Raw genomic sequence first — 13,321 nt, 5'->3', positions numbered from 1 at the left:
AATCACTGGATTTACACATGGATTTAACCTTGCTAGTATTGCAGATTTCTTTTGTAGAGGGAAAAGGAATAGAAGAAGGGACTAGATGGCAGATAAAATACAACTTTTATTGTTATTTACAAAAATATAAACAAAAAAACAGGCAAGGGCAAGGACTGGGGGTGATATCCTCCTACATGCAGATATGAACCCCTATTTCATTGTTCTGCATCTGTAACCCTTAAATGACATCTAGCAACAGATCACACTGACATACTGGTGTGTACCATCTGCTCTTCTTTTAGCTTCTTATGCCCTGGTTTAAAAAAAAAATTGTATTTTAAAATTATGCAAATGAGCCTGAGGGGCTCTCTGCTCCATTGGAGTTTATGGACCCTGGAGCCCCTCAGGCTCATTTGAAGAATTTTCATAAAACAAGGACATAAGAAGCTGAAAGAAAAGCAGATCCTGCCATAGAGGGCACACACCTGTATGTTTGGTTTACAATCCTTGATCTTGTGATTAGATGTCCTTTAAATTGAGGGGCTGTAGGAGAGTATGGTGTATGATTTCAACCATTAAACTGTGACCATGTTAAGTTCTGAAAAGTTATATATTCTATGCCATCTAGTCCCTTCTACTATTCCTTTTCCCTATACAAAAGACTAAGCTAAAATTGGTGGCGTACACCTGGCAGGGAAAAAAAAGGACTGATCTTTCGGACCTAACCCATAATTATTGTAGATTTCTATCCTGCCTATTCTCTATTCAATTGATGATATAGAAAATGTTCTACCTTTTTGCATTTTAAATCTTTCTCTTTAATGTTCTCAAACTTTGCAGCTTATACAGACAGATATAAAAAACTTTAACATATCTTATCCTCTTCCTATATCAACGTTCACCCTAAAATCTCTGCTAAATCCATTTTTTATCAGAAACTACCATTTCCAGATAGATCAAATTACAGTTTACCATATAAGTCTATGGAGAGGGTAAAGGAGCGAGTGAGAGAGAAGACACGTGTACAGCTGGATCCTTCGGTAGTTAAATAGGATGTTTCTATCGTAACACAATTGCTTTAACAATATTTTTTATAATATCCTGTATGATTCTGCGGAGGTCTTAAAGCAACAGAGAGAGTTTTATAGAGCAGATTCCTTTTTACATTTGTGTGTGCAGTGTATGGGAGATATCATGGCAATTAGTCTAAACTGACCATCTCTGAAACAATTGAGAATTTGAGATGGAGCCTGCAGGGGAGAAAACAATACATGAAAAAATGTCATGTCAAATATTGTTGTCCATAATTAATTAGTGTTACCTTTCTTTTGCACACATTGGGGCTCATTTACTAAGGGTCTGTCGGACGCATTTTAGTCGGGTTTCCTAGCGGTTTCCGTTTTGTGCCGAATTGCCTTGGGATTTTGGCGCACGCGAACGGATTTTGACGCATCGGAGCCGGCTTGCATGCGACAGAGGTAGGGGGCGTGGCCATCGGACAACCCAACAGATTCGGACAACGCGCAGGATTTAACATTTAGAAATGTGTCGCAAGACACGCACTTACAAGCACTGGGAAGAAGCAGGTGAACTCCGGCGGACCTCGGCGCAGAAGCGATGGAAGCAGGAACTCGGGTGCACAAGCTTAGTGAATCATGGCAGACCTGGATCCTCGTTGGACAAAGCGCCGCGGGATTGCGACAGGACCAGGTAAGTAAATCTGCCCCATTGTACACATTGTAATTTACAAAGTTTGTTGAAATATTAGGTATACATTTAGTATTGACAATTGTGAAGATCATGCTCTTACCAGAATACTTGCTTTATTTTGTTGTGCCATATGACAATGGCAAACTGCATCCACTGACACACCGACTTCTGATGACAGCCAGTTCCTGACTGTACACTTTCATGTTAACATCTGCAATTTTCAACATCCTTTTTGTGTTCTGGTTTTAAGTTATCATATTTCAATACTGATATGATAATATTTTATCGGGCAGGGATAGTTTCTTGCAAAATTGTATTACCTAATTTTAAGATGCCAGTACACAGGGGCGTAACTTGAGGGGGTGCAAAGAGTGCAGTTGAAAACGGGCCCAAGAGGTTTAGGGGACCCATAAGGTGTCAATTTCCCATATGAGAAGACTAGTACTATACCATACATTATAGTCAGGGGGCCTTTCACAGACTTTGCACTGGGGCCCATCAGCTTTAAGTTAGGCCACTGCCAGTACACTAAACACACATACAGTTAGAGTACAGTAACACAGTGGCCAACATTCACTAAAACTAGTGCGAACTGCACTATGTGCAGCTTGCCTGTAGAGTGTGCAGTATGCGCCAGATTTATGAAATGTGTCACACATTGGGGCACATTTATTTACCCGGTTCACTAAGATTGTGCGCTCGATATCCTGCATGTGTCGCTTCCTCCATGGAGTTCACATTCTTCTTCCTGGTGCGTGTAAGTGCATTGTCTTGCAACACAATTTGAAAGTTAAATCCTGCCTCATCCGACAGCACGACCTCTGATTTTCTGACCCATGAAAGCCAGCGCAGCTGCGCAAAAAAAACTACACAATCCCAGCGCAGACACCTGTTAAATACCTGTCTAAGCCATGCAAATCCTGAAAACAGCACACAGTCTGACAAAAGTGAGCAGTTCAACCCTTAGTAAATAAGCCCCATTCTTCATGAATCTGGCGCCCCCTCCACTGCTTCTGCAGAATACACCATATTTTTTCTCTGCTGCATTTTATTCATGCTTTAGAATTGTGGCACAGAAAGAATTGTGGCGCAAAGTCCAACAGTGCACCAGAATGCCCTTTTTGGGTGCACATTTTTTCTGTCTTGTCGGAAACAGTGCAGCTGCGGGACAAAAAATTAACGTGGGCCAGTGCCTATTTTTGGCATGACATTAGCATTGTTAATGTCACTCCGCCTGTTGCACCAAATGTTGGGGAAAGCAGTCAAGCAGAAATATAAGAGGACTGGACTTCTGCTTTTCAGATCACAATAAAGTTCCTGTCACTTTATCGGGTGTATTGCTGTACATTGTAAATTTGGCGCACAACATTTGAGCCATCATTAGTTTCGCATAATCCTCCATTTCTTTCAGGCTGATTTTCCCCCTTGAAAATGGAGGTGGAGGCCACAAAAAAGTAATGTTAGGAAATGGAGAGCAACCTGATCTATTTACCCCATTTTGGCAGCAAACCATTTTTTAGTGTAAGGGAGTAACAAGCTGGAATCCTGATTATACACGAATACTGTAGAACTTATCCTGGGTGGTAAGCTTGCTCCAGTCTCCCATTGTAAGTCTGGTCAGTGAGCAGTGTCTGGTTTTTAAAGAGGTGTTAATTCTAGCCCCTGGGAATTATCAGTTCCAACAAGATGCATAGAGCCAAACCCTGAGTGATTGAACAGTAGTGGGGAAGGGAGCGCTCCATCCATAAGATGTGGTTATGTGCAGCTGTAAACTCATATATGAAGTAGATGGGTAAAACATGTAGAGGCATATGAGAACACGAGTAATACATGCCGCATTAATAGGTTATAGGAAGGTTACACATAAAATATGCCTAGGTGCAAGACAAGAAAGGTAGAGAACATTAGCCATATACTGTTAAAACGCTTTACAAAAATAAAAGGTCATTTTTTGGCAGAATGGTGGCAAATATATTCAAGAAACTGTTTTGGGAGACACAGATCAATGTAGGAGCATTGCTGTCTGAAACAATTACCCACAAGTTATGCAATAAAAGAGTGACATGTCCCCCTTTTTGTCTGACACCAATTTGCAGATGTCTTTGTCTTTTCCACTTAAAGGGGTTATATGACATTTTTAAGTTTTCCTACAGGATAGGGAATAACAAGCTTATCCGTGAATGTGTGACTCCTGGAACCAACACTGTTCATGAAAATGGGACCCCCAGCAATCTGGAGAATGGGTTCCCTAATGGGTAAATCGGCAGGACAAACGTGTACTGCTGTTCAACTATATGGGAGTGAAGGGAAATGCCAAGCATGATTTCTGGATTGCTGGGAGGCAGTTTTATTGATGCAAGTGAGGCATCTTGCCTGTCTTCTCTGATCCCACAGAAGAGGCGCTTGTGAAAAAGTTACCTTTCTATCATAGTAAGAAGTTTCAGTACACCCATTAGATTGAAATTCACTGTACATTGGGTTTAGAAGCTGCAGACCCATTAGAATGTCTATTGTTACCCCTGTCCACTGCATAAAACAACTTCCATGGGTACAAGAGCATCATGGACTGTGAAACAATGGAAGTGCGTGGCCTGGTCTGATGAATCATATGTCCTTGAACATCATGCCGGTTACCTGTGTAAAACTTACAGCACAAGGATGTGGCAGATGCCTGGATAAATTGCAACATATCTGCATCTTACATATACATCCTAAGGCCTCATGCACACAAATGTATATTTTGGATGTATGCTAGTCATTGGCACATGTCACCATGTCTTTCTATGGGTTTCCTCTTCCTACTAAAAGTAAAAGGAAAGGTGTAATTACCACTTATTTCAATGCACTCTAAATTTTTATGTTCTTTTGTTATTTGAATAAAACATATGTATTTATTTCATATATGTTTTAACTATGGATTTTTGGTTTAATAAGGGAAAAGAAAAAAACAAAACAAGAATGGAGAAGGAGGTGACTGGCGAGAACGGAGGAATGCAATCAGACTTGGTGATGGACACACAGTAGAGACCCTGGTGGTGGCTGATGCTGACATGGTGCAATATCATGGACCTGAGGCTGTGCAGAGATTTATTCTTACAGTCATGAATATGGTATGGAACTTTATTCTTACAATCGTTGGCATCCAATTTAGATTATCCTTTTTTAACAGACAAGTTGCTTATGTCTTTCATACGTTTCTTTCACATCTGCGGAATTTTTATAATTAGTATTACTGCTTCTACTGACTTTCAAAAGTGTATATATAGTGTAAACTGCATAGTGTCATGAGGGTGTCCGAGTCCCTGTGTCATCATCGTTATCTCCTCTCTGCTCTGCTTGCTCTTCCTCCCTCCCCTTCCTCTTGGTGATTTGGGCTGACAGAGAATTGCATGGAGCACAGCATCAGTTAACGGCTGGAGGGAGGAGGAGGAGGAGGGAGGGAAGGACTCAGAGCAAAGAGGAGATAATGATGATCACCACATGACTGGATGCAGTTTGCTGGCAGAAAACCGGTAAACTTTGATATACTTTTAAGAGTTAGTGGAAGCAGTTATGTTTATTATAAAAGCAGATTGGGAATTAGTATTAAAAAGGCTATGGTAACCTGTCCTTATGTGAAAATATGTTTCCTGATGACAGGTTCCCTTTAAAGGAGTTTTCCTGCAAAAGAAAATTCTGACATCTCAATCCCCTAGTGATGTTAATACAATAAAGATCATTTTAACCCCTTACTTTACAATTTTCCTAGGAAAACTCCCTAGGATGCTCAGTGCAAAATGCCAGGGTGTGGGCGGGGACTCTCTAAGCAGACACATTATGATCCATCTAGTTCTGTGGGGTGACAGTGTGGTTAGATTATCAAGGTACTGGTGTATATACACTTTCATCTTGCTACTGACATTGTACTAACACAATGACACATAGAAAGAGAGATGAGACAGATGATAGATGAGGAGATGCATGAGATGCATATCACACAGAGGCATGACAGAGAGAGGCTGACAGACTTTTACACTGTTACACTTTTAGCTCTGTGAACACATCTGTGTTCTTACAGATATGTGCCTGCCTCCCCCTTCCCCCAGATCACTTATCTCCTTGTAGTTTGCAGCCTGCTCACAATGTGCTGGCAGGAAGTGAATCAGTGTCTGTATATCAGTGTGAGCTCCGTGCTGACTGCTGGGGGCATGGCTAAAGGCTCAGAGCAGAAATACACAGAAACTCAGCAAGCACGGCCGCCACACAGAAATCAAAGATGGAGGCCTGACCCTGAGTCAGAAGTTACAGGGCAACTGAAATTGTGTACAGCAGGACTGATAGAGACAGGTTTTACTTATATCTGTGAAATGCAGTATTTTTGTTAATAACAGTAAAATAGAGAATGTGTTATTTTGTTATCCTCAGTACATATAAGAAACTTGTCTTTGTGGTAATACCACTGTTTAAGGTAAAATATAAAAAAAATATAACACCTCTCAAAAAGTGTCATCTTGGACCCAGCAGGGTTTAATAGAGCATCCTGATTGAATGTACAGGCGGACACCCGACTTACAGATGACCCCTAGATACAGACGGACCACTCTGCCCACTGTGACCTCTGGTGAATGTTTTATTATAATCCCAGACTGCAATGATCAGCTGTAAGGTGTCTGTAATGATGTTTTATTGATAATCCTTGTTCCCATGACTGCAAAAAAAATGTAAATCCAATTATCACAGCGACCTAAAAGAATTTTGTCTGCAGTCACAATTATAAAATATACAGTTCCGACTTACATACAAATTCAACTTAAGAACACACCTAAAGAACCTATCTTGTACATAACCCGGGGACTGCCTGTATCCTGGTCTGTAACATATTCCTTTTCAGCAGCATTTCACTTACATTCCATGATTACACCATGACGAATGTATTATGTTATTTATAATGCTGCCATTTAACCTAAATCACTTGCTGCTTACATAGAAAAACTTATGGCAGATGTGAAAGTTGAAAATGTGCCATTTCATTAAGTAGTTAGTAGAATCTCGCCATTTATTTTGTACATAAGAATGAAAAAAGTATATTAGAAATGTTTCACTAAGTTTGGCACATTTATAGTACATGTGCCATTGTCAGCCAGATTTATTTTTAAGCTGATTGTGGAGAAAAACCTGACTTGCATTACCAGCAAGGTGAGCAAATGATCAGATTGGGGATGGTTGCAATCCATAGTAAACATTTGATAAAAGCATAATAAATCCCATTCAGTTGTATGAAATAAAGGATGCCATAGACATCACTGACCTGTGGACCTAAATGGTGATCGCGATACAAACTTTCCAAAGCATTTCCTTTAAAATTCAGGGCTTAAATTCAAGTTTGAAAGTAGATGAAATATTGCTAAGGATCACCAAAGGTTTATACGCCTGAGTTTTACTGTATGCCCTTCCCTTATGGAAGAACATAAGGCAAACTAAGGCCTTCTGCACACGGATATATGCTCACCGTGGCCCATAGCCCGGCCAAGCATAGAGCGGGGGTGCTGGACGGAGGATTGGTGAGTATGCTTCACCCCTCCCCTCTCCAAAGAAAGCCGAGCAGCTGCCACCGTTCTACAAAAAAAATATAGGACATGTTCTGCACTTTGTGTGGTGGCCACCCCTCTCGGTCACTGTTCGGTGAGACACCATTTGCTCACCACACTGTGACCGGGTGCCATAAACTTCTATGATCTGGCAAATTGTGCGACCGGATCAAAGGCCCCCATATGGTTGTGCGCAAGAGGCCTAAATACGGTAGGTGAATAGAGGCTGCTGATGCTGGCCTTTTCTGGGGCTGTGACTATTGGCTACTGTGGGGCACTGTGACTATTGTGGGCACTGACAAAATTGGCTATTCATTGACACTGACTATTGACCTTTTCTGTGATTATTGGCTACTGTGGGGGCACTGTGACTTCTGGCTGCTGTGTGGAAACTCTGACTCTTGGCTAATGTGGGAATATCGTGACTAATTGTGACTATTGTGGACACTGACAAATTTGGCTGCTGATGGACACTGTGAGTATTGGCCTTTTCTGTGGCTGTGACTATTGGCTACTGTGGGGCACTGTGAAATATTGTGGCCACTGACAAAATGGACATTCATTGACACTGACTATTTTTGTCACTAATGTGGGCACTGTCAAAATTGGCTACTGATTGACACTGACTATTGATCTTTTCTGTGGCTATTGGTTAATGTGGGGGCACGGCGACTATTGGCTTCTGTATTAAAACTGTGACTTGGCTACTGTGGCAGCACTGTGTTGTCTTTGGTTAATTAAAAATATATTTAGGTTTGTGGTTGCCCCCAAATGGCTGATTGTAATGATTATGCTATATAAATGTAACTGCATAACACCTCGAAGACACATTTATACATTAATAAAATGACATTCGGCCCTTTTAAGGCAACCATGAGGCTGATGGATAGCTATAGCATTTGTGTGAACCCTGCCTAACTAAATGTATAAATACAAGTATACAGATTGCAGTCCTATATTGTCATTTACACTGGGGCATATCTATAACATAAGATGAATGTTCTATTTAGATTCCATAGCAGCTGTCCAGAAAGGTCCTCAGAACTGAGTCTCTGGCTGGAATGTCTTTCAAGCCGGTGGCTTTTTCATGGGTTGGTGTGATGTCATCGAGAGCACATAAATACACATCTAGAACTGTTTTGCATGACCATAAATGAAAAAGGGCCTAGGATATTTCAACCCTAAGGATTCATAACTGTCATTCGATTCGGGCCACCTTCTATGGCATGGTATTGGGTTTCTTTTCACCAGGACCCCTAGAGCTTACAACATATTTAGAATCGACTGTTTTACTCTCCATGTGTAATGGAAACGGTTTTGATTTAGATAATGAGGGTCATTTACATGGACCATATTGAAATCAGCAACTAAGCATATATATAGTGCCATCATATTTTGCAGATCATGGGGTTCATGCATAAACTAAATTACAAACTTCACAGTGCAAAACATGGTCAAATGGAGCAATAGGAATGAGGGCCCTGTTCACAAGACATGAAATAAATAGAAATTAAATAAATATATATGTGTATATATATATATATATTCAATAAATTTAATTCATATTTAAATATATATATCTGTTGAGAACGCAACAAAGTGAAGTACAACTACTCCTTGACTTCATACCTGAAATTTTGTATATAAAGATTACATGTTCTCACAGATATGAAATTGGTAGAAGATGTAAAAGTGAAAAACAAAGCAGTTACCCGTAGTTACGATCTTTACTCTTCTTCTTCTTTGTAGCTTTAGATCTACAGTATTACATTTTATTTTGTTTTGATTTTGCAGGTTTACAACATGTTTCAACACCAAAGCCTCGGAATAAAAGTCGTCATCCGTGTCACCAAATTGGTTCTGCTCCACAGCCGTCCAGTAAGCTTTAATTGCCAATAACTTCTCAAAATATTTAGCAATGTAAAAGAACACTCTGCATTTTAGATATACAAGTAGTAGTTCCTGGCATATATCCATATTAATAACAGTTGCACGTGACATCCCAATAGCAAACGCATAAGATTACACTGTGCTCAGATAAAGATCTGGGTACTACACAATCGGGGGAGACAAAAAGCTAATAAAACCTATATCGGCACAAGTTTTTTATTGGTTTGTAATATCTGAAAAATGGAAAGTAGAATAGATCCATTTGTACCGATATATGTTTTATTAGTTTATATATCCATATTATAAAAGAAAAACAATTATGTTTATCTTTATGTGTTGTAGACCAAGCTGTCCATAGGTCACCATGGAGAAAGATCTTTAGAGAGTTTTTGCCATTGGCAAAATGAAGAGTATGGTGGACCAAAATACTTGGGAAACAATTATGTACCAGGAGCCAAGGATGACGTCCCTGTGGATGTCGCTGTGTTTGTGACCAGGTATGGAGATAATCCCGAAAACTTTTTCATTTGTGTCCTGTCCATCGAAAAGTTTGGGTGCTACTTTTATGGTCTGATACTGATTGAATAGAGTGTGTACAAAATATTGTTGAGTTACTGTGTTAAAAGTGGATATATATACTTTTTTTTTTCCAGAACTGATTTTTGTGTCCATAAGGATGAACCCTGCGATACTGTGGGTAAGTACTGGATTCATTAATTGATTATTTATTTTCAAACAAACTTTGAATAGCACAAAACTAATATATCAACAAAGAAAATATATACATATTCGAGAAAAATCCTTCTTTTCCACTTATTTGGTACTTTTTCTTACAGTTGTATTATAGTATATTGTATCAGCAATAAATTCTAATCACTGCCCTTTCCCTATAGCTCACATTGAAAAATATACTAAATCTAGTCCTAAACAATAGGTATCCCCACTTTCAAATAGGCAAATAATTATTTCATATTGTATACATGTAACTGGAAAAAAGTGCAAATGTACAATTCACCTCTACTTCACCACCCATAAAAATTTTACTGAAAAAAAAAAGTTATGAAGTTTCTTTTCTTGTGCTCCGAATGCTGGGACCCCCACCTATGTAGTTGTTATCCCCTATCCTGTTGGGGTACCTTGAAAAGTTGGGACAAACCCTTTAATGATAAATATTTTTAACCTGGAAGACCCTTTTAGGAAGCAAAAGAAAAAAATAAAAATAATTGGCTGTGAAACAAATATCATTAAGGGATTAGAAATAAGTGTTTCTACATACATGTTGTCACAGAACGAGTTGTTCTTTGCTGATTTAATTTGCTGATTTATATTCAGGTACATGGTTAAATTTATTGTATGAAAGTTCACAACTAAAAAAAAACAACTTTGTGCTGTATTCTCTATTTAAGGCTGCTTTTACACTAAGTCGTGCTTCTCCTGGGCTTGGAGCCGGGCATAACACACGTTCAGCTGGAATGGCACTGCTCACCCCTCCCCTCTCCAAAGGAAGCGGTGCGAGACGGCTTTACTTATAGCCGAATATAGAACATGCTCTATCTTTTTGTGGCGGCCTGGTACTGTGAGCACACGTGTGTGTGTGTGTGTTCATCGTATTGTGCTGTGCACCATACACTTCTATGGCAGCTGTGTGCTAGTACATACAGCTAGCATATGGCTGCCAAATACTGTTGTGTGAAAGCAGCCTTATAATAATATATTGCTTTTGCTGTAGTATTTCCTATATATCCGACATATATTATTTGCTAGTTGCAGAAATATAGGTTCCATTAATCCCATAACAAAAACATTAGACACACTGGCAAAAATATGTTTATTAAGTTACATCACAATTGCAGCAAGTAGCGTGTTCCTTATTCATACAAGAGGTTAAAATGTTAAAGGGAACCTGTCATCACATTTTCATCTAATGACAGGTTCCCATAGGCGATCTAATACTAATTCTCAATCTGCTTTTATCATTAACAATACTGCTTTCACTCAGCAGAAATATAGAAAAAGTATAGCTGGCTCCCTCAGGGGCATCTTTTACAAGGCTGCACTCATCATCATTATTTGCTCTCTCTTCTGCTTCCTCTTTCCTCCCTCCCTCATGTAGCCATTATCTGATCCCGCAGAGGACTGGGGGACTTCTGTTTTTAAACTGCACTGTATACCAATACAGAAGTCCCTGTTCTTTGGAGTGGATAAGGGTCACCCTTTCTGCTAATTGAGGGGGGTCAACCGCTGAGACCCCCCCTGAATCATATATAAATATAGTTAATGACCCAACCCGTGTAAGTAGCTGAAGCATTCGACTGCCAGCTATACCTTATGTGTCCCAAATGGACATGCACCATTGATTCAGCTGAGGGTGCATGTAATCTGAATGGAAGTAAAGGAATAAGACAATTCCATACACATCTTGTAGTCACTTACCTCCACCTAGAACCAAAGATTGTACATGTGTAAAATCTCATGCTTGACACTATTTTCTTACGAAATAAGCTGAAATCAATTTGCAATGGGCATAAAATTCAATAATTTGTCTTTCATTATTCAAAGAAGCTTTAAAGAGAACCTTTCACCAGGTTTTACCCCATAAAACTACTAATTCCCTCAGGTAGGGTAAGACATTTCCTTTTTTAGAATTCCCTATTTTATTTGAAATTTCACTTGTTTACCTATATAAAAGTCAGGCAAATATGACTCTTATCCCATTTTCACATGAGATGTGTCAAGTTTAGAGGCCTTAGGGGTAGTGTCATTTTAGAAGCCCGTATCTGTAGCTAACAGAATGGTAAACTTCTTCATGGGATCTTAAATATGAGAAAAGCATGTTTCTAGGTACTATAGAACCAAAGATAGATTGTTCTGAAGTGACACTACCCTTGCAGCCACTAAACTTGACTCATTTCATGTGAAAGTAAAATGAGAGTAAAGTTTGCCTGACTTTGAGGAAGAGTTTTAAAATGGTAAATGGGTGAAATTTCAAAATAAAAAAGGGGATTCTAAATAAGGACATTTCATTCCCTAACTGAGGGGCTTAGTAGTTTAGTGAGATAAAACCTGATGACAGGTTCCCTTTAAGCAGCATTTACAGATTTTTCACCTACTAACCTCTGGCAAGATAACATGTTATATTTATAGGCAAAGAAAAAAATAAATCTACAACCCAACCCCATTCTGTAATGTGCATTACATATTCTGTTTTAGTATAGAGTCACCCTATTTAACTCCTACATTCCCTATGAATGGAGATATTTCCGTAACATTCCAGTGGAAGCTCTTAGTAATGCCTCATTCACATGAAGTCACCGACCAATTATATCCACCCAACTTATTCTCACTGCCAGACGAACATATGCAAGGAGCCACTGGCTGCTCATCTTCCAAGTGGAGGCCTCTCATTCTACAAAATTTTAACCCCTTAATGTAATGTCACACTTTTTTTGGTCAATTTAAACATATTTTTCTGCTGACATGTAACAATACTAAATTTAAACTTGGGACAGATTTATCAAAAGTGCCTTAAAACAGTCCAACAGTGCACTAAATGCAGTGCTACATAAATCAAACTGTTGTAGTTGCTTATGCCATCCAAGCAGAGCACAGCTTTTATTTTCCCACAGCAGTATATAAAATAAAAGCTCGACTCTGATTGGTTGCCTCAAGCAACTAGAACAGATTTGCCATCGAAGACTTCTGTATGCGTCAGATTTACAAATTGTCTGATACTGAATAATATGTTTGGCTTAGAGTATCCCTGCCCCAGAGCCTTTCAGCATAAGATTAAAAGTATAAAAGTAATTAAAATACAGCAGGATAATATCCCTTATAAAGGAATGTCTGCTACATGTAGAGGTTAATTTAGAAGAAATCTACCACCAGGATAATAATAATAATTCCTTTATTTATGTAGCACACACAGAGTTTGCCAAATCAGTCCCTGCCCCCAATGGGGCTCACAATCTAATCAAACTTCCAGTATGTTTTGGGGTGTGGGAGGAAACCGGAGGACCCAGAGGGAACCCACGCAAACACGGAGAGAACATACAAACTCTTTGCAGATGTTGACCTTGGGATTTGAACCCAGGTCCCCAGCTCTGCAAGGCTGTAGGGCTAACCACTAAGCCACCGTGCCGCCCTAAATGAAGGATTGTAAACCAAGCAAACTG

The 13,321-nt window shown here is 39.4% G+C and overlaps 1 protein-coding gene across 2 annotated transcripts in view; it reads left to right on the top strand.

The window, feature by feature from the left end:
• ADAMTS17 (ADAM metallopeptidase with thrombospondin type 1 motif 17) overlaps nt 1–13,321 on the top strand; it is a 145,800-nt gene that overhangs the window by 22,839 nt on the left and 109,640 nt on the right. For both annotated transcript variants that reach the window (XM_072148604.1, XM_072148603.1), the window contains exons 4-7: nt 4,627–4,802; nt 9,054–9,137; nt 9,492–9,646; nt 9,803–9,846. In XM_072148604.1, the coding sequence (XP_072004705.1) occupies nt 4,627–4,802; nt 9,054–9,137; nt 9,492–9,646; nt 9,803–9,846 (459 nt within the window). The remainder of the gene's footprint in view (nt 1–4,626; nt 4,803–9,053; nt 9,138–9,491; nt 9,647–9,802; nt 9,847–13,321) is intronic.

The sequence above is a fragment of the Engystomops pustulosus genome, chromosome 4 (genome assembly GCF_040894005.1).
Source record: "Engystomops pustulosus chromosome 4, aEngPut4.maternal, whole genome shotgun sequence".
Classification (NCBI taxonomy): Eukaryota; Metazoa; Chordata; class Amphibia; order Anura; family Leptodactylidae; genus Engystomops; species Engystomops pustulosus.
The sequence above is the reverse complement of the archived record's forward strand: the minus strand, read 5'-3'. Positions and strand labels throughout refer to the sequence as shown.